Source organism: Megalops cyprinoides, chromosome 25 (genome assembly GCF_013368585.1).
Source record: "Megalops cyprinoides isolate fMegCyp1 chromosome 25, fMegCyp1.pri, whole genome shotgun sequence".
NCBI lineage: Eukaryota > Metazoa > Chordata > Actinopteri > Elopiformes > Megalopidae > Megalops > Megalops cyprinoides.
This window is the reverse complement of record NC_050607.1, coordinates 6,979,470-7,002,509: the sequence shown is the minus strand read 5'-3', so window position 1 is coordinate 7,002,509 and position 23,040 is coordinate 6,979,470. Positions and strand designations below refer to the sequence as shown.

The window sequence follows — 23,040 nt, the reverse complement described above, 5'->3', positions numbered from 1 at the left end:
TTACAGGAAAGGCAAGCAGGATCCACTGATCTGAGAAGCAAATCCCTTTGGTTTAGTTCTGCTCTCACAATCATGCTGAAACATGAATATTTTATAGTGTTGATGTTTAAATCTTACGATCTGCAGTGTGCTGGGGGGTGCTCACCATCTGTGTGTGCGTGTGTGAGTGTGTGTGTGTGTGTGTTGGGGGTTCTAGCAAATACAATTTGTGTTTGACCTGGAAAAAACAATGGCAAGAACCGAGGATGCGACACACTGCACTTAATATGGACACAAGCACACAAAATTAATTGATGCGCCTGCCTTCAAAATCCTACATTCTCACCAGTGCACGCAGTAATCATAGACCAGCCACAGTGATATACAGAACGCCGCCTCATTGGTAGTCTATTTCCATAATGGCTTCCTGGGCCAAGCCGCACTTAAATGTACATCATGCTGGAATGTTATTGGAGCTCTCAGCGATATGGCACTTCACGCTGATATAGGTGGTGGATTTAATGGTTTCGGTGGGCCGTGTTATTATTGGCAGTTGGAGTCTGGCCACCTGCTGCACGCTGGAGTGGATCAGAGCGGAACGAGCCGTCTGCGGGGACCGGAGAGGAAGTGGTGCCATGGTGCCGTCTCACCCCCCCGCCCGCCTGCACCTGGACTCCGCGATAACCCGAACGGCCACCAACTTTCTCCCCTCGCAGCTGGGACTGGGGGACTCGGGGGGGTGCTGCCTGCGTTCCGCTCCGTCAGCGCGGGGAGAGGCGAGGGAGAGCTCCGTCTATCTCTCCATCCGGTATCAGCGCGGCCAGGGGAGACAGCCGAGCTGCCGGGCTTTGATAAGGCCAGTGGCCGCCCGACCGCTCATTAATTCGATGAAATGTGCCTCCTCAGGTCAGGGGAAAACGAGACGCCCGGCAAGCCAGATCGATCCGCATCGATCCACATTGCTGACTAACTCCTGAGCGCAGAGAAACATTCCACTGGACCGGTTTCGCCAGGGGGGGTCTGTTGCTTATAAAAATGTGATTTTTTAAAATGAAGTACGCTTAAAATACACTTTACATTTACATTTAGTCATTATGCTCACATTCAAAGTTATATTAATAAACTGCTCAGTTGTTCATGAACTGCTATTCACATGCACATTCAGTTTCAGGTTGTACAAATGTATCGAGACAAACTTTCACTTAACCAAGACACATTTGAAACCAAAGTCGGCTCACTGAAACCATGACTGGCTCATTGATTGAGTATCTGATTTCACTAATTGTGTGACCGCATTCACCCACAGAAAGGCCTTCTGGGATAAGCTAAGAGATTGGTCCTTATATTGTATGTGTAATATATTGTAAAATCCCAGTGGAATATCTGCAGAGACGGAGTAAAGTCAAAGGAACACAACTGTTCTCTTCTGCTGGAGTGGTTTGAAAACAGCTTAAATACCTAAACAAGTTTGCTAAAGAGACAGCTTCAGGAAGCTTTAGCAAAGAGCTAAGCTCTTCTTTGGTAAGGAAAAAGCTCCAACACACAAACAGCTCCATCTCTCAGCAGTGTCCGATGTGTCCCTTACGACAGACACGTCACCCAACTGACAAAGGGAAAAACAGGACGTAACGGAGCAGCAGATCCAGGGTAAGAGTCACGTGCAGCAGAGCGCGGTCCGAACCCAACCACATTCAGCGAACGTCAGCCAATGAGAGACACGGGAGATGTGCTACATTGCTTTATATGGTGAGGCAGGTCCAAGGTGACGCTGAGGAGACGCAGGTGTAGCGGGATCCTGTTTTTCATCTGAACCAGCTCCCCTCTCCCCCGGAGCTGCCGGCTCCATCAGGGTGGGAGCATGCTGTAGGCTCAGACAGGGTGACAGAGGGGCTTTGTACTGTATGTCTGGTAACAAGCGCAGCTCCAGGTGGAAAAGTCAAAGTGTGGCTTCACAAAATGAGCCATTTGCTGTGCTGTTGGCCAACTGTCTGCCAGAGAGAACAGTTCAGAGAGAGACAGAGAGAGAGAGAGCGAGAGTGTTTGTGTGTGTATATGTGTGAATGTGAGTCTGCCTGTGTCTTTGTGTATATAGAGTCTGTGTGTGTGGTGTGTATGTGTCCGCATGTATACACATATATATATATATATATATATATATATATATATATATATATATATATATATATATATATATATATATATATATGTGTGTATATATATATGTATATATATATATATATATATATATATATATATGTATGTATGTGTGTCTCTTTGTATGTGTGTGTGTGTGTGAGTCCCTGTATGTGTGTGTGTGTACGTGTGTGTACATGTACTGTGAGAGTCTGTGTATGTGTATGTATGTGTGTTTTAGTCTCTGTATGTGTGTGTATGTGTGTCTGTGTGTGGTGTGTGTGTGTACGTGTGTGTGTGTGTGTGTGTGTGTGTGTGTGTGTGTGTGTGTGTGTGTGTGTGTGTGCGAGTCCCTGTATGTGTGTGTGTGAGTCCCTGTATGTGTGTTGTGTGTGTGTGTGTGTGTGTCTGTGTGTATGTGTGTGTGTGTGTGTGCGTGTGTGTGTGTGTGTGTGTGTGTGTGTGTGTGTGTGTGAGAGAACTCCAGCTGGGAGAGTACAGTGCTCTGGTGGCAGTGAGGGTGGAGGGGTGCTGACCGCTGTCTCCTCTCCAGGCCCGTAATTGCCAGGCCCTTCACTCCACCACCCAGAACGAGGCTGTCAACGCAGGGGTCATTACCTCAGCCCGTCTCCATTACCACTTCACCACAGCAATCCACCGCCATGCCTCCACGGCAACGGCAACCCCGAACCGAAAATGACAGGGACGGAAACCCTGCCTAAAAAAATGCGAAAAATTGCCTTAAAAATTCCCACAGAGCACAGAGTTCCTCCGGTCGGCAATGGAGGATGAGCGTACGGGGGTCGTAATGCTGCTGGGGAAAAAAAAAGACTCTGATATATCGGCAACCTTGTGGACGTAATCACATTATAGATCTGCCAAGAGGTCCCCGTTCTATAAGGAATATCACATTTCAGGAGACTGGAGCTGGTCAGGGGTGGGGCTCTGTGAGCGGTATCAGCATGGGTTCTGAGAGGGTCTAATAAATGTGCTCTGAGGCAGCCAGGGTAAACACCACGCTGGCTCCTAATTTCATTACCGCAAAACTGGAATTCCTCCACCGTTCCCAAGAGGGGTTCGCCCGCAGAAAATCAAATTAGCTTTAACTGTGGACTTTTTGACACGTGTGGGGTAGGGGGGCGGGGGGCCGGAGACGACCCGAACGTTACCGCTCGACTCCGCTGTAACACGTCAGACTGATGGGAGGAAGGAGCTGAGTCATTGCTTTCTCTCTGAACAAAAGCCCTCATGGCGTCTTTATCCAGCACCAGTCAGACGCCATGACGGCTTCATGAGATGCGCGCAAGTAACCCAGCGGGTGAGGAGTTCACCTCTAAACCTAATGTTTATCTAACAGGAGAAAGTGGAGAGTTTCCCCAGAATGACTTCAGAAAACAACACATTTAATTTTAAAGCAGCAAATTTATCATGACAGTAGCATTTGATGAGTGATTCCACTGAATGTTAGTCAGGATTCAAAGGCCAAGTGTCAGCCCTTCAAAGTGCCTTTAGTGACACACTAATAGGTAGGGTGGATACTCTACACAAAGTGTATAAGGTGCATTATATTAAGGTATGGGTGTATTGTATAGGGTGTAGGGTACAAGGTGTAAGGTGAAAGGCATAGAGTTTTTGTACAAGGTAGGGGTTGAATGGCATGTGATATACTGGGCACTGAGAGGGGTGGCATTAAAGGAGGTATAGGAAGGGGGTAATTGTGCACATTGTGTATGTATCACAGAGTGCTGTAGAGTCTGCTCCACCTGTCTCTCCCTGTCTCATTTCAACGTGTTTGGTTGGTGTCCTATAAGGATTAGAGAGGATTTCAATAATTAGTAACACTTCATGGAGAAGTCCCACTCCACACAAGAATACGGCTTAAAGCTGGCTCTACAAACCCATTCAATACAGTGCAGTTTATTTACACCAGGCAAACACGCCTTCAAAGTAGCCTCAGGAGAACCGGCATTATAGAAACACATTAATTACGTCAAAATGTAAAAATAGGAGCATGGTTAAGCAAGGCAAACAGCGGAGACTAAAGACGTAGGTGAGATGCCGGGTCGTGGCCCTGCCCTGGAAATTCTCCCCAACATGTGGAAGAGAGAAGATCCCACAGAATGAACCCTGACAGGTAATCGACACTGGAGAACCGCAGGCACGAAACAGAGCTCTGTGTCTGACTCTGCTGTTGCATTTATTCCAACTGCTCTGACATACATTCAGTCACAGAAAACACGGGCCCAGCAACTCTGGCAGCAAGTTTGATTCTCTGATAAACAATTAACAGGGGAAAAATGGTGGGGTCAGAGTCTACGGTCCACAAGGCCCACAGCTGAACCACAATAATATAATTCAATCATGCCTCTCCACTGATGGCCTTTAATTGCTTTGGAAAACGACTCCACTGCTTTGTTTTATTTTGCGATCAACGTCTCCAAGGCCACAGCGTTTGGGTTGGAAACACAGCCGCCTCCTCACTTTTCTGCGTTTTCCGAGATGAGGGGTGAAAAAGAGAACAAAAGATTCTCACAGATGTCAAGGAGGGGATGTTACGTGAGTGTTATGCTGAGACAGGTGTGACTACCAGACATATTTCTCCTCAGTGAGATAGCAAACTCTGTTTTGGACTCCCTCCGAATGTTCTCCTTCAGATCCAGTGGGTAAGACCTTGGAACTGTGATTTTTTAGGGAGAAGGTAATTTCTGCCTCAGCCTCGAAGAAATGTTAAACATAGCTGAAGCAGGAACAGAACACTCATGTCTCCACAGAACTAAGGTCTTATTTTCGTGCATAATATTAACATAACAGAGGAAGCCTGGTGACACATAACTGACCAATAATGACTGATAAATTATCGAGTGTCCATATCACATTGCCCCCCTGGGCTAGGCTGCTTCAGATGATGTATAAACCTTTTTTCTTTTGGCCTGTGCAAGTGTGGTTCATGCGGCTCAGTCACAAGGTGAAAAGACAGCTTACAGTATTAACCAAAAAATATGCCAATGTATTCTGTTGACCTTAAGCATAGACAGTCTGTTTGGAGTTCTGCTGTGGTCTGTAACAGCTTTAGGCACGTAGACCTACCACATCTGCATGTGAGACAGGGAAGTTCATCTTCCAAAAGGGGAACCGAACCCAGACCATCAGACAGGTACATTCATATTCTGATATATTTATATATACTGATATATCCATAACTGCCCCAGACATATCTCTGTTTTTACCGGCTTCAGGAAGTCAGTGATCAAATAAACAGGGTGGGGCTGCCTGTAACCCAATGGCATTTGTTTGTTACATGCAACTCTGTCATGTCCTTAATTCAGTTAAATTAAGCCACAGTTCGACTCACGTTCATTATTATTTGAGTGTCTCCATGATAATTGGCTCTCTGGTGCCTTGCCTGTTCTACGCGTGTTCACGATGTAACACCTCCTTGGTTCTTCACAGAATCTTCGAAGGTGCAGGCTGCAGAATGCACAATTTCTCCGCTGTGTCTCTCCCACTGGTTAGAAGCCAGGAAGGCAGCGTTTTGTCATCTGTGGAAAGCCTCGTTTCACTCCTGCCATGTTGACTGGCATTCAGGTGCTTAGCGAAATGGCAAGCTTTTTTTTTTTTTCTTTAGAAAATATTTTACAGCCTAGGTGCTTTGCACTTCAGTGAATACCCCGTTACACATTATAAGTGAATCCAGATTGATTGTTATGAGTTGATTGCTTCATGTTTACAAGCCCAGGTTGGGAATGACTCTGCCCTTATATTTTTGATTACTATATGTAACTGATTATTATATCAGTATGTCTTAGAACTGGCATGGACCGTATACATTGAAATGTGAAACGAATACTGAATCCAAGCCAAAGCCAGCCTACTGTAGCAGGGCTTGTAACTGAAAGGTTGCTGGTTTGATTCCCCGCTGATGTGCTTCTGTTGTACCCTTGGGCAGGGTACTTAACCCACAATTGCCTCAGTAAATATGCAGCCGTATAAATGGATAACATGCAAAACTACAAACTATGCAAGTCACTTGGGATAAGACAGCATGTAACGTAATGTAATATATGTAATGCACTGTAGCTGGCCTGGGAGCATGGGGCCTCTTTGCCTTAAGCCTAAAGTGTGATGCACATCACCTGAGTTTAGACAGCAGAACCTGCGCTATGAACCTGACTACACCGCTGTGTGTCTATACCCTCACAGGCATAGAACGTCACTGGAGCACTGAAAACACGACCCTCCATTTAATCTCACCCCTAAAGCAGCCCCCCAACACTGACACCATCTCTCTGAAAAAGTAAACGGCTGCCTCTGCCATTAATTACCGCAGAAAAACGGAGTGATGTCAGAACCGGAGGTTCTCAGAGGCAGTTCCTATTTCTCCTCCAGGGACGCAGATAGCGCCCAGAGAGGAGCCCATCCAAGAATGCATTTACATAGATCTGCATATTTCTCATCTGGGCTGCACTTCTGGCAAATTTTAAAGGCATTAGAGGAAACTGGGAAATATCAGCAGAGATGCATCCCCTCTTCCGCCATCTCTCTCTCTCTCTCTCCATCTTTTTCCCCCCTCTCCCTCTCTCTCTTCTCTTACCCCCTCTCCATCTCTCTCTACCTCTATCTCTCTCTCTGTCTCTCTCCCCCTCTCTATATCTCTCTCTTGCACCAGGATAATATTCCATTCCACTGCATTTCATTTTTTGTCGAATTGAGGGTGTGTGAGTGGTTTGGCCTCCTGCTGCTAGAGTCAAAGGATACTCCCGACAAACCTGCATGCCGTTGTCTTCTGTGCAGACAGATACAGCATTGATTACAATGAATGTCAATGCCACAAGATTAATTAAGATTAAGATTTGCATTTTTATTTTTATCTCCCCTCAGGGGTGTTTTTTGGTGATTATTAATGATGACTAAAATGTATTCTGTAAAAAAAATACCCAGCGGTGTCCATTTCTAGTTTTAAAACAGAACAAATGACCAAAAAACTCACATTTTTTACATCTTTCAGATATCCCTCACAGATGTAATGTGCATATGGTTCTGGAATGAGCTGGAACAAAATGTTATCTGACATCATCATGAACAGTTTTCACATTTCTCCTCTTGCTGCTGGTCTATGATTCCCTCTATCCTTTCCTCTATGACTCCCAACTGCAGGCTACATTATTGCATACAGTATATATCTGCACATACACAAAACATACACGACCAAAAGCTTTTAGAGGGAATATGAATTTCTACGCATTTTGGAATCAAAACGTGTGATGTCTGCTTGAAATGTTGTTCCACATTTCATTTAGAAATGTATTAGTTAAAACTATGAATGATCAAGCTTTTTGGGGCTGTCAGTGTTATCTGTTAAAACTAGAAAATGCAAGCCGTAATTAGGAATGAAGAGACAATTGCATAATACCCTCAGTAACTCAGTAATACATTCATGTCACTTGTTTTTGCCCTTATATATGTATGTGCACTGTGAATGTTTCAGTTCCAGATCAATGTGTGACCACAGCCAGCTCTGCTTCAGAATAATGGGGCTTCGCTCTTCAGTGTCCCTGGTTTGGAAAAGATCAGAGGTGTCCGAGTGAGGGCCACACAGCATGCCCCAAACAGCAGACGCCATTGAGAGAGCGCAGGTATAAAACCGCAGTCACACTGCAACACGGAAGCTGTGGGAACACTTGAGTTCAATGGCTGGTGCTGCCATTCACCGCAAACACGGCATTTTACACATTGCAAAGTTTCGCACGTCTCTGCTAATTGCAACCTTTTTCTCCGGCCGTGAAAGAAATGAGAGGTCATTCCGAGCATTTACATGTGGGTTTAACAGCGCCACTTCCAACCGCGGCAGAAGGCGACAGCCTTGGAACGCGTTTCTTACTGCAAGACAGTGCTGCCCGGCAAATCAAAGACTATCAAGCAAATTAAGGGCCTTGCTCTGGACAAGTGCAGAGCGCTCCTCCGGTAAACAAACAGAGAGCGGAACGATAGGGAGTCATCCTCAGACAGCCGCAGTCAGAGCCCGAGCAGACGCTTTTAAAAGACCCAGATGAAAGGGACTTAGCCGACGCTTCTGCAAACCGCTCAGGCCCTCGGGCTGACCTCAAAGGGCGCAGACAATGGCGTGCTGAACGGAGCGCAGCGGAGGGAATTATCACTGCCAGGATGAAGTAAAAAAAAAAAACAAAACACATTTATTTATTAAGAGACAGCATGTGCAGGAAGCGCTTCACCTCCCTCTTTAAGCGGCTGCTAAAGCCGTGCGGCCCTCTCCACACTCCAGGCCATTACCTCATCCCCTTTGCACTGCTGTTGGCAGAGATACGCACCAACCCCACCGGGTTACGCGGTGGGTCGTGTCAAGTTCTCTACACCCTGATGGCCAATGGATCCCTTTAGAGCTCAGATCAGATGAGGGACATTGTAAACACTGGGCTTCAGTGTAGCAGAGTGATAAGGAGCAGAGCTCGTAACCGAAAAGTTGCCAGTTCAGTTCCCCACTGGGGCCCTGCTGCTGTACCCTTGGGCAAGGTACTTAACCCATAACTGCCTCAGTAAATTTCCAGCTGTATAAATGGATAACATGTCAAAGAACTGTAACCTATGTAAGTTGTTCTTGATAAGAGCGTCTGCAAAATGCCAATAATGTGATGTAAAACGTTCTATGAAGACCAACAGCTAAGCCGCTGCTGGGATTTTAGGATCTAATCTGGCATGCTTCTGGCTTAGAGTCCATTATATTTCTCCAAATCACTGTTTCTGTATTTATAGTCACCCCTCCGCCCTGAGCCCCCTGGAGCACGGGACAGCCCTCCAGCGGCCTGCGCACACGGTCACCACGGCGACGCGATTCTGCGCACACACCCGCGGGAGGGCTTCGGCTCCGACGCACTCGGGTTCGATCTGCGGCCACCGGCAGCTCCGGGGCCCTGTGACTACCGCTGAGTGGAAAACGGCAGCTTCCTCTGAGCGGGGGAGCGCAGCGTCCACCGAGCGGGTCGCCTGGGAGGGCGATTACGTAAACCCATCCCAGCCTGAGCCGGGCAGCGCCACAGACAGAAGGCCTGTGTGCAACTATGCAGAGAGACTATCGGAAGGGAAGAGGAGGACAGGCTACATGCTGCAGAGACCTTTCCTCAGTTTAAAGGAAGATGTGGAGAAACAAAGGCAGGTAAAACATCACTGACGCGACAAAAGGACACCGGCCCAGCAATGCAATATGTCCAACGTTGTGTTATTGTCATTTAGCAGACGCTCTTATCCAGAGCAACTAACATAGCTTACTATTCTGATATGTTATCCATTTATACAGCTGGATGTTTACTGATGCAATTGTGGGTTAAGCACCTTGCCCGAGGGTACAGCAGCAGCACCCCAGAAGCCCCCCCATTAATGGGAATAACATGCTAGTATTGCTCTGAATGTCATCCACTTGAAGAGGACCCTTGTCACATGTTTCGAGTGCCCTGGTACACCAGTCTCTGAATCATTTACCCCAGCACTATCCCTAAAGCATAACATTACGTCCAAAACCACTGAAGCTAATCCACAATCAGTCGCTGCCATTATTCATTATTTTACCTTTAAGAGCTGCAAAACGGAGGCAAATTGCCACTCTTCCTTTCTTTTTTTTCCATTCTTTTAATGACAGAGAGTCTTAAAGCAGCTCAGGACCATTTGTGCACTGAGGCATTAAGTGTGTCTCGGAATAAAGATGTTTTCTGGCGCTAAGGAGCGGAAGTGTGTGTGAGGGCTCCAGATCTCACTCTCACTCTCTCTTGTGACAGTCTGAGTACACTGACCTCAGAACAGTTAAACAGGAGGATACTGGCAACCAGGTAAAAAAGCAAGACTATTTTGCTCATAGAAAGTAACAAATTGCCCCTCTTATACCTCACATCAAATATTCTCATATTTCTCATGTAAACATTGCTGTGCTCACACTCACTGGTCTGGGAGTGTTGTTGGCCTGGTCTGACACTGTTGCTTATTTAACTTGAATGGATGCACTTCTGTTCTTTTGTGCTGGAAGTCGCTCTGGATTTGAGCGTCTGCCGAATGAATGCAATGTACTGCAATGCAATGTAAATACAAGCTATTAAGCATACAAAAAGGACACTGAACAATTTCCCAGCACTGTGTACTCATCATATGTTTTGATTGGTCTGTGGTTTCTGTGTCTTATAAACGTGATTAAGAAGCATGGTCAGAATGGTAACTAACTCCTACTCATGGTACACTGATTTAGAATCAGTCAACCGACCTTTATTCCAAGGGGACAGTCATGTTATACACTTGCCAGATACAATTAGGAAGCATGCAGCTCCAGTAATTCACAAGGGACAGCACACAAGCTCCTCTCTCTTAACGGCCCTTCAGGTGCCCACTGGGGAAATTCCATCTAACTCCCTTCTCTGACCGTCAACACCTTAACCCACTCATGCGGTTTTGGGCTCCTCACCGGTGATTGCTATGGGTGTATCAAGCAGTTAGCCCATCAACTTCTGTGCAATCGATTCTCAACAGACTGCAAACACGACTGCACAAAGGCAAGCAACGTGGAGCAATCAAACTTTGAGCTATTGCTGCAATGCCACTGAATAATGAGACGCAACAGATGGACTTTATCACAAAGAGCACATCAGTGTTCATGAATAAGCCTGTGGCTCTGTATCCCAAACACAACACTCCACTGTGCTGTTATGATAACGTTCCTGTGACATTACCGAAAAACGCTGTCAGAATGCCATGGTAGTGGGGGTGAATGTCTCAGGCTTTCTTAATCAATCTTGTTTAAACAAGTGGATCGAGAGAGGCAAAAATTCTTGATAATTTCTCTCATGAGCTCATGTCAAAAACCACAGGAATCACTTTTCAGTTCAGTAACATCTACTCCAAAATTGCCAAAAGCGGCGCCCAATTCTGTCTGACAGCTACTACAAAAAACAAACATGTCAAACATCATGGTCTTCAGTCCAGTTTCCTTTCGTGCTCTGTACTGCACTGTAAAGGTTAGAGTAGAGAGCCAGGAGGTCCGTGTTGTGAATTTCCCCTGGCCTTGTGCCTGCTGCGTATACAACCACAGCCTAAAACTACACGTGAGCGAAAGCAATTGCGAAGTTTTTTGATCAAACAACCGATGCATCCCCAGTGCTTTATATAGATACAGTCACATCAATACGATATCAAGAATTGGTAACCAAGGCAACAGACAAAGAGATCATGTCAAAAGAGAGGCAGTGAGAGAGGGAGAGAGGGAGAGAGAGAGAGAGAGAGAGGGAGGGAGAGAACAACGGAGAGAGAAAGGAGAGCGAGGGAGGGAGGGAGAAGAGAAAACCAGTCATTGAGGGCTGGGGCAGTAGGCAGCTGTGGAAAGTGACAGGGACATTGCAGGAATGTGACTCTGTGGGCCTCCAGACCGGCTCCACAGACCTTGAGAACGAGCACATTTTGTCCAGCGTAGCTGCGGCACTTGCACAACGAGGAGTTTTGTGTAAAAAGCAGCATAATGTAGGCTCTGGCCTTTCAAATGCATTTTCTGTTTCAGCACCTCCGTAATGCAGTCAATCTCCTTTCAGGAGAGTTCTCATGACTGCCATTTACCCTGCCCAGAACAGAGCAAGTGCTCTTCCTGAAAATCCTACCCCGCAATTGGCCACATCCCCTCGTTTTCTCTGCCAAAGTCTGCATGCCAAAAAAACCGAGAGCCCCATAACCCGAGCCCCAAAGCCAGAGTCCCAGAGCGTGAGCCCCCAAGCAAAGCTACAACATTCCTAAAGGGGAACACAACCTAACGTGTCTGAAATCAATTAGGGCATTAGACAAGACTCAAGTCCCAAAGAAAATATATTGCATCACCAGCTGGCTAAACACTGATTCTGCTCTCGTTCGTTTCACCCAACAGCTGGTCTTGTTTAAGTCCCCCCCCCCCTTTCAAGAGAACCAGTCCAAACACGGCAGACATTTTTATTTATTAAAAAGAAGTTTAAACATGAAACTCAGGTAAGTGCTTTGCAGGTGCTGGCTTATTAAAGCAAAGCACCTCTGCCAAGAACTCCACCGACTCGCAGCAGAGACACTAATGAGACACTAACGAGACAAAACTGTTTCCCTCTCAATCAGCTCACTCCACAACTTAAGGGCTTGGAGCCTCTCTCGCTCGCACTTTTGTTAAACATTACACGGCAATGAGGCCCACGTAGGGGAATATCAGCTTCAATAAGGTCTGCTTGGAGGTTTTCAAATGTTAGTGTATGTTCATATTCCTTCCTGAGCAAAGGACACGCGCCTTTATGTGATGTTAAATAGCACTTCACAGAGGCTATTTCCATAGCTAAAAAAAAGAATATGAATGTACAGCAGGATTAAGACCTCCACGCGGATCATATTAAACCTGACATTCCTGCGTGTGGCCATCTCCGTGATGAAGCTGACCTTTTCCTCCCAGCATTCTGCAGTTTTTATTATGGGCTTCAGGCTGCAGCTTCATTCAGACCATCAGAGGTGTTTTGTTTCCCGTTACACCCAACCAACTGGCCCAATTTTCTGCCGTGGGCACCACAAATCCCCAAATCAGCCACTCCCAGAGGACACCTGGGCACATAGGTAACTTCCTGTACAGCCCCCAGGGGAGGAGAGGCTGCTGCCTGTCTGGCTGTGCCCCGCCCTTTGGGGGGAGGAACGGATGCACATGCAGGAGTGACAATGGGAACCCTCGACTGTGCAGACGCGTGTACTACACTGAGGGACAGTCTCTCTTCAGCCGCTGGCTGTCCAATGAGACGTGGACTGATGAACAGGCGTTTCGCGGCAAGCCGATCTCCGCACGGAGACGAGGTCCAAAGCACCGGGCTCCGTCATCTCCATCAGTGCAGCGCACCGAAAACGCCCTCATCAGTCACAACGTGACAAACTCCGGCGTGCGCTCCAACGGGCCGGCCGAGGAACGGGGGAGGGAAGGAGAGGAGGGGAAGATTCAGATTCAAGACCCTGACCCTCGCCTTCTCTGCAGTCAACAGGACAGCCCCTGCCTACCTCCAAGAACTCATCCAGCCCTACACACCAGCCCGACCCCTACGCTCAGCAGCAACTGGACGCCTTGCTCCCTGCATGGTCAAGGCAGGAGGTGCTCGTTCTGCCAGACATCGGCGTTTCGCCTACATCGCTCCCCAGTGGTGGAACGAACTCCCGGTCTCGCTACGGACAGCTCCTTCACCCCAGTCCTTCAGACGGGGCCTGAAGACGCACCTCTTCAGACTCTACCTGGACTGACCCAGCACACAATTGCTGCCCCCCCCCCCCCCCCCCCCCCCGCCCATCAGTGCTGTCGTAAATTGCTGTGCTTTTTAAATTGTGCTTTTAAATTTTGTCTCTTGTTGCCGCCTTAACCCTGACGCTCATTGTGCCGTTTGAAGTTGTTGAAGTTTGCCGTTCGAAAGTATATCGTACTAGTTGCCCTTTAGGCTGTAATTGTAAAAATCTGATAGTACTGCGTCCTCAAACAGACCTTGCTCTCAGCTGAGAACTGTCTCATTGTGGAACTGTACACATCCTGTCCCCGTACTGTCGCTGTACCTACTGTATGCACTTTTGTAAGTCGCTTTGGATAAAAGCGTCTGCTAAATAAATAAATGTAAATGTAAAAATGTAAGAGAGGGGAGGACGGGATGGGCGGAGAAAGGAGAAGAGGAGAGGAAGGAAAGAGCAGAGGCGAGGTCCGAGGAGCGGAAAAGAAGAGAGAAGTAGAGGGAAGAGAGGAGAGGAGAGGCGTAACGGCGCAGCCAGGAAAGTATGATCCTGAGATGTTCCGTAAGGCTGCTGCTTGGCTGCCGCACAGAACGACTGCACCAAAGAAGAGAGGGAGGAGAGGAGGAGAGGAGAGAACCAGGGACATAAATGTGCAGAATAATGCTGGGCTTGACTGACTGCACTTTCAGTTACAGGCATTCAGCCAGATTAAACCATGCTGTGCAATCTCAGGGTCAAATAAAAACCATAGATATAAACTGAGGATCAATTAAAACCACAGATATAAACCCACTCAGGGTCAAATTAAAACCATAGATACTGCATAAACACACAGGGTCTGTTGCAATTGATAATGTAACAACCCCAGACAATTCAATAACTTTTCACTAATAATGTAATAAACTTGATAAGACAATATATTGCCAGATAATGCAATTAAAACAATAATAATGGTAATTTATTGCATTACCATGCAGCTGTCATGTGATCCAGTGCGTAACACATTTTTTGTTGCAAAACAATCATTTTGACTGATAATTTAATAGCTCTCTAAACCCACTCTTTACTTTATTGCATATATCTTTATCTATATTGCAGCAATATTATATGTTGGTAAAGATGGTGTAACAGCACCAAACTATGCCAGCTTCATGGGCAAAATATATTCCCTGGCCCTTTCTGAAGCCAATTAATGCCACAGATATAATGCTTAATTAAACAAAAACATTAATATTGGAGGAGGTTACTGTCAACTTGCAATCTGAAGACAGACAAAAAAGACAACGTCATAAAGACTTAAAATAATTGTTCATTTTAAAGATAGCTGAAAATTAAATGTCATTTTTTCAGAATTAAGAGCAAGTACAAATTTGCTAAGAATTTGAAAGTTCCACAAACAAGTGACCAGAGATTTACACCACACGGTGTTATCCTGTGGTTTATAACATCATCAGTCAAAACGATTACATTATTTATCAGCAAATGATGACTCAACAGATAATTGAATAACAAATTGGTGAGATTATCAGTAAAATATGATATTTAAGATGTAACTCCACAGGCTTTAGGCTTTAGAATGGGACTATGAACAAATGTTGCAGTTAATTGTAGAGTAATCCAAATGTCTATGTGAATAGCCGTTCTGATGAGGGAGGCGCTAGAGCTCATCCCAAATATAAGATCTGTATTGCAATAGAATGTTACATTCTTAATATGTTGTTTGATCATTACTGTATAGCACAGCAGTGGAAACTGTCAACATTACTTCAATTAAGCAATCTGTATGCATTTGTCTGAAACCAGAACCTGCTGCAATACAGAATGCCAAATCCCACTGGGATTACGGCATTATCATTCAAAATTAATACATTATTGAAAAAAAAACACATTACTTACGAGATAATGCAACAACTACCTGATTATTGCATTACCTGGAAATTTATTACATTAGGCAAATAGTGCATTAACTTGCATTATTAGTGAAAAATTATTATATTATGATGAGGTCTGTGTTATCGAGTGGTTATTACATCTTCAGATACGACAGGGTCAGCAAAATCGTGTTTATAAAGCCACTTTGGATCAGATAAAACCATAGATATAAATCCCATTAAGACCACTGAATGTGTGCGAGAGCCATCACCATTCCCCCAGCGTGTGCCACAATCCCAGCTATTGAAACCTAGACGATACTGTATCTATGGTGACTGTGGCAAATGCATCCATTCAGAATGCTATATTGGATGTCATAGTGAAAGAATGAAGAATGCTCCAGCCTTGTTAAATCGTTGCTGTGGAAATGATGTCAGACATGAGGTTAGCAGTCGTATCTCCATACGCAGCTGAGACTGTTTATCTCAGTTAGGTGCCAGTCAGAGAGTTATCTGGAAAACTCTTCCATCCATACCACTCGACAAGCATCCACACAGACTGAAACACCATAAGCAACGTGATATTTGTTTCAGGGCAGACAGTGCACTGACTGAACCCTTTGATTCTCTTTTTTCAACAGAACACAGGTCATGGATTCAAACAGACATTACACAACTTGCAGTACAACACCATCCACGTTTCATTTCTCTTTGGGAGTCATTTCCAATAATGTATTGAAACGTCATTCTGTCTTGAGCAAAGTTGGGTTTTCATAGATGCGGCCTCTACAACACATTTTAGGCCAGAGACAACTGCAAGAAAAGAAGTAATCTCAATGTACTGTGAGATATCTTAATATCCTCCCTGCACCCCTGATAAAAGTGATGTGTCTATCGGTATGAATCACACTCTGTGCAGCAATTTAATTATTGCAATATGAATCTTGCACAGCACCAGGGAGACTTTTGTGTATTAGTACACCCATTATTCTACATGCTGAGAACTCAACTCATTTTCAAAATGGCAGGCAAAAGATTTCTTTATTCCTTCTCTAATATATAAAAAAAGTTTCTGTTAGATCTAATTTAATTTAAGATGATTTAATCCAACAAGCTCTTTCCCCTCTTCCCTCCTTGACTAGAAACAAACGTTCCTCTCTCTTCTTCTCTTTCTGTCTCCCTTCTTTCTCCTTTCCCTCCCTCTCCCTCCATCTCTCTCGCCAGACCATGCTTATAAAATCAGAAGAGAGGGAGGGGAGGACGATTTGTGCAGACGACCGGGAGGCAGCTCTTGAGATAAGCCCCCTCCGCAGCGAACGGGGAAAGACAGGTGTGAGATTCGGGGCACATGCGCACACTCACAGAGGGCCTAAGCGCCGCTGACACGCCAGGCCTCCCCATGCAAAAACATTCCGTCTCACCGTATCGGTTTTTGCGTTATTAAAAACATTTTTCAGCCCCGCTCTCGCCACGGGGCTCTGCTCATACTTCACATGAGAAGCGCTGGACCTATTTCTGGACTGGCGGAGGGGACCGGTTCACCACATGTCACGCAGCTACATCACAAAGCACGGCCAAGACAGTCATTTCACTCTCCCGCTCTCTGAGGTGACAGCTCCCTCCGTTCTGCAAAGCGAGTTCCCCCTTTTTTTGTTTAAATGACTAAGCGCTTACTGGCACTGAGGAAGGCCGTATTTTGGAAATACTGCTCAGCAGAGCTTATTGCGATAGATGGGTTGGTCTGCAGTGATGCTCGACCGAAGAGAGGCAAAGCGGAGGAAAAACCCTTGGGAAATCTTGAGTCATGTCAAGAGCCATTTTGGCTGCTAGCAGTGGAATCGCGTACAGACATACTAACTCCAAGTCTCCACACCGCTTTACTAAAACACAGTACAGACCTACTTACCCAGAGACTCCACAGCACCTTACTAAAACAGGGTACAGACCTAATTACCCATTTTCCTCACCGCTTTACTAGAACTGGGTACAACCCTACTCACTCAGGGTCTCCACACCGCTTTAATAAAATGGTACAGACCTAATTACCTAGTCTCCACACTACCTTACTCGATCAGGGTACAGACCTATTTCCTCGGTTTCTCCACATTCCTTTACTAAAACAAGGTACAGACCTAATTACACAGAGTCTCCACACTGTCTTACTAAAACAGGATACAGACCTACTTTTTCAGTCTTCACACTGCTTTACTACACCAAGTTGCATATTTATTTGGGATTAACCAGTAGTAACATGTCATGCCATTATGCCACCAAAGCCAGTGAGACCACGGGGACAAGACAACCAGAATGACTACCTAAGCTGAAACAACCATAGCTAAGCAGAAACCATCTAAAAACGTCCTTCACATCTCACAGCACACCAGGCTCCCTTCCTCTGAAGAGTGGCCTCCTGCCCTGGGTGCAGGGCCTGGAATACTGCAGTACCTCCCTCTCCATCAGAGGGCGCTAACACAATGACACCTCACCTTGTTTAAGCCTCCTCTTTATCAAGGGAAGCTGACACCCAGGAATCTCATCCTACTTTAGCACCCTCTCCATCAGGAAGAGCCCACACCCTGACACCGCAATTTGATTTCAACGATTCCGATCTGCTGCACCGACAACACTGCTACAAGAAATAAATCACAAGGCCCTCCACGAAGACAATAACAGACCCTCATTAGCCTCACGCTAATTGTCCCCTCGTGCTAATTGTTTTTAATTGTTGTGTTGGGTGACTGACAACATGACATCATTACTGCTTTTATTTTTTGGGGGCTGGGGATGAGACACTCTCCTGAAATAAGTCGTCACATTTCTCCTGTCTTGTCATGACCAATAACACCTGACACATTTTCTCACTGGAGTCGTGTGGCACACGAACAACAGCCATTCCTAACGGCTCCGTTGTGATTTCTGGACTCGCAGAGGGGGTTAAACATGCAGCTGCTGTTTGTAGTGCATCCACATCCTACCTGCAGAAAACCAGCGCCTATCGTTATTCCCTGCGGCTTTGGACGTCTTGGAAAAATGCAGGCCTGCGTGTGTGTTAGCTGCAGCATGTGTGACTGCTGCACGGCTCCCTGCATGGTCATGCTCAGGTCACAGGGCCAGGGGGGCCACATGTTCTGACTGCGTCACCCAAAACAATGGTGTGATTGACGGGGCCTGAGCATCACTGGTTACCACAGTGACAGGGAGGGATGAGCACTTCCTTCACATTCCGTTCCCTCCAAAATATGCATGTCTCTCTCTCTCTCTCTCGCACACTCACACCCTACCCCCTGTCTTTCTGTCACTCTTCCTCCTTGTTTCTCTCTCCATTTTTCTTCTCCCATCTCCACCCTCCTCTATATTTCTATCTCTGCTTATTTTGGATATGATAAAGATACATTTATATTGTTAAAGTATGTACCTGTACACGGAACACAAAATGATAATACCTCTATTGCTATGCGGTGCTCTTAGACACAGAGTTCCTGTGCTGTGGACAGACCCGGACAAACAATGGCTGCGCTGATTCCCTGTGTTGAGAACTCAACACTGGTCATTCAGAGCAGAGTCCAACCAAAGTTTCCATTCTACCTGGAGCAGGATACATTTCACTGATTCTCGGGAAAAAAAAGAGTCCAATAGAGTAGCCACTGTAGGAGAAATTCGGGGGGGGGAGAGATGGGGGCTGCTGTTTCCAAATTTGGAGAGGACAGGCATTTTAGGAACGAAATCTGGCGTAATCTCCTGGATCAGACGGCATTTAGCGCCGCGTGTGCTGCCGGATCTCCTGCTTCCGTCACTTACCCCGCGAGCCAGATAATTAAGCAGACACGAGGGCGCCGGGTTCGATTTCACCGTGTGACACACACACTCGCGTCCAGAGACAGCGCCCAGCGACTGGATTAATTAAACTAGCTCTGGGAGGTCAAAGGTTGCCAGATTCCACTGGCTCTGCAAATTAATTTCCCCCTCGATACACACTCGGATTGTGAGGAGAGCGCCGTCGCTGAACAAGCGAAGTGGACAACATCCTATCAATAGCACAAGCGAAGGAGGCAATCACCTCTATCACCTCCCCACTTTAGGAGAGATATTGGGTACGGTGCTTCCAAAAAGCACACAGCCAGGAGTCTTAGATAAATCAAATACTATTTCTAATAACCTGCTTCTATACTGCTTTACTATTGCAATCAGTACCATTGCAGGTATGTCTTCTTAACTGAGCAAATGGCATGTGGCATCATTTTTATTTGCTACAGAAGCTGTTGCCAAAAGAAATTAATAGTTTTAATTTTAATCCAGATTCTACACAGCAACAATAATTTTAGGGACACTATCAATACAGACTAGCTTCAATATAATAAATCATATAACAAAATATAACAAAAGAATGAATTCAATGATGCATGGGAATGTAAAGAATTTTACCTCTGCAAGGAAATGTATATTTTGAAGGAAACAACTGACCAATATGTACATGTAAAGGATATCATAATGGACCATGTGTCGATATGGTATTCACATGAGAGGATATCTTATTAGTGTCTCCACTCATATTCCCTAAAGGAAGAACATTATCGGGGTTTGGATTAAAGACTGGCGTGCTTCAGGTCCCACTCTTCCAGTTTGGTAAAATGATTTCTCAGCCGCTCTGAGTTCCCCCTTGGGCCATCCCCCGAGCGTTGAATTATCATGTGAGTCATACGCCAAAAACGGGCAGGTGCATGGATTAATTTCTCATTAAATAAAGAATACACACACACACACACACACACAGCTGAATGGACTCCAGCGCCTTTTGGAGGAGGTGCTGAATGCTGAATGTGATGCTGGATGAGAGGCCATGTAGGCAGAGGTGCTGGAGCAGATGACCCAAAATGAGGCATTTATTAAGGTCTTCCTCCATCTCCAGAGACACGCAGATGCTGCTGGAGCTCGCCTAGAGATTCGGAGGTTTAATAAAGGAGAGTGACGCTCTCCTATAACTCTATTCTCCCTTTCTTACTCCTGTCCCTCGATAGCAGATTACAGCCCATCCGTCAAGCATCTGTCTGAAGGTGCGTCATATGTGGCGCCCTCTACAGGGGGGATAAGGCACTGACATACCCTGTCAGAGGTTCTTTGTGCAACCATACTGATTGAGTCCAACCTCTTTCCTCCGAAAGCTGCAGATTTCCTACACGACGAGCTTCTCCCGTCTGTTTGTGTCATCCACAGCTCCCTAACAAGCAGGCAGTCAGACTGCAAACTCAGAGTCCGCGGCATCTGTTGCTACCTGCTCGTACCCCATGCAGTCTGTACAATACGTCCCTACCACTGTCTCACTTTCACTATGGTGCTCACCTCCAAAGGCAGCACAGTTCCAAAGAATCCCAAGGACCTAACAATGCTTGACAGGAGCAATAGAAGAGATGCTTCCGTCCAGTTGGTCTTCACTTTTTATCCATCCTCCACAGCTCCCCCCAACAGCTAAACAAATATATCTACACTCTAAATAGGCTTCCAGAGCAGCTATTTTGGGCATCTAGGTTTTTTTTTTTTTTAATCAAATGTATTCCATATTTAACCAATGGGGGGCTTTTGTGTGTCTCTGGCAAAGTGAGTAACCCCACTCTTCTCCAGTGATGCTGCACCGACTGAAAACATTGCATGCCCTGTCTCTTTGCTGTATCCAGTGGTGGTCTGACGCTGAGCGAAACCGAAGAGCACGAAATAAACCTGGGCTAGGTGGACAGGACATCCAGGAAGTTGGACTGGCGCCACAAAAGCGGTCTTTTGCTGGCAGCCCTATGCGTCTTCAGTGACATGCTTAACCAGTGACAGCTGCACAGACGGCAAAGTGTATACTTTATCTGAAGATCATTTAAAGCAGCCAGCGTTTTGCGGGCGGACGCGAGAGTATCATTACCTTTGCTCATGCGTAAAATTGCGCTAACAAACGCTACAAATGTTTATTTTATTAACAAACATCTGGTTTCTATGGAATTCACGTGGGATATTGAGATCTTGTGTGTGAGATTTTCGCACTGATCTTTTTTAAAAAGGCAAATGATTAGAGTTTAAAATAGCAGACTCAAAACTGACATCGCCGTGCGAATATAAAGGGTTAATACCGCGGTACATGCATTAAACTCGTCAGTTTAATTTAATATTCAGTTTACAGTTGCGCAATTTCTCGCGCTGGCGGAGCAACGGGTACAGATCGCCTGTTTCCTGCGCAACAAAAAGTAAAACAGTCACCGCAAAGGGTTAATAAAATGTTGGTCTCATGAGCAGTTTCCATGGTCAGACACATGACAGCCGAACAACTTAAAAAGTAAAACCCATTGTTGTCACTGCTGGGCAAAATGAAATCGCTCGGATCTCGCACAATGATATCTTAAAACAGCTGTAATCGTCACCTACATGAACATTAAGTTATCTGAACCTGTCCAGGAATGCAGAGATTTAAAAGCCATCTATATGAGAAAAAAAGGTCTGCCACAAGCTACCATTGCTGCACCACATTCTAATAACAACTTCCACTATCACTCTTCCGCTAGCTGGTAAGCCCGCAGAAAATACAGAAAAATGCATGCATTCCGCGACTTGAAACCGAAGGATTCCTACCTTAATACGTTCCAGCTTTTCAGTGGATCCAGATCTGAAATTATAGAAACCATTGTTAAGAACCGAGCAGAACGGGGAGCGATCGCTTTGAACAAAAGCGGGCGAGAGCAGTACTCCGTCTGCGAACGTCAGCGGCGGTCCAGAGCAACTCGTCCTAGTTCTCTTGCTGATAAGCGCTTGTCAGAGCTCTCCCTCCGCCCCCCAGAATCAATTCTGCGCTATATTGCTTTTCGAGCCGCGGCTTTTTTTTCTCCCTCTGCCCCTGCCTTTTAAAGCCGCCTGTAATCTGCCCCAACCGATCAAATTCGACTTTTTTTTATCTCTCTCTCTTCCAAGCGCAGTGTTTGTCTAAATCTCTCATTATTAATAACGCGTGTTTGGATTTATCTGAGGAATAAACTGATCATTTTGTTGGTGTGCCTGGCACTTTGATAGCGCCGGTATTGCAGGGATCACTGAACAAATTTGACCCAATTTGCACTCGCGTATCGCTGCGTATCTGAAGCTATTCCATTTCTAGCTTTTTAAACCCTACTTTATTATAGCGTAGGTCCTTGTTCATTGTCTGTCATCGAGGGAGGGCACTGTAATTGAGAATGCGTTACATGAATGCGTTACTGGGATTCGAACACAGAAACAAGCTCATACCGTACTTCAGCTTGATAAAAGACACCCCAACACATCCCATACTGAATTTCTACGGATACATACACTGTCAAAGGCGACACATTATAAATACCCTGTTCACCCTTTCGAATTTAACATGGAACCGTACGTTAGGAGACAGCAGAGAGGCGTAGGTGTTAATGCAAAAGTAATTATCATGGCAAGGCTCAGCCAGCTTCTTTCAGCACTGCCGGAATAGGTTGTCTCTTCTGTCTGCTACTGTCCTCTCGAAAGGCATGATGGGTTCTGCAAAGAAGTGCTTCATGCACTGGTTGCCTTAGAATTTGATTACTTTCATAGTGTGGAGCAATGCACAATGTCAGAAGTTACACCTGTCACTATTAGTATTATCGGCAAACAAATCTGTGATCTGAGCTGTCTAGTTTAGACACAAAGCAGCTTGTCAAAGCAGGATCAAATGAACAATTTAAGAAATGAGTAAGTATATGGACACTGCTATTTAACTTGCAACATTTACTTTGTTTTTCTTGAACCAAACAATTGTCAGACTGCACTTTTAGACCTTGTGCTTCATTCCACAGCT

General features: G+C 45.7%; 1 protein-coding gene across 1 annotated transcript in view; it reads right to left on the bottom strand.

The window, feature by feature from the left end:
- The window catches only part of LOC118771629 (CUGBP Elav-like family member 2), a 122,783-nt gene extending 100,804 nt beyond the window's left edge, over window positions 1-21,979 (bottom strand). The window contains exon 1 of the mRNA XM_036519621.1: window positions 21,831-21,979. Coding sequence (XP_036375514.1) covers window positions 21,831-21,883 — 53 coding nt within the window. The 5' untranslated portion in view covers window positions 21,884-21,979. The remainder of the gene's footprint in view (window positions 1-21,830) is intronic.
- Between the last annotated feature and the right edge of the window lie 1,061 nt (window positions 21,980-23,040).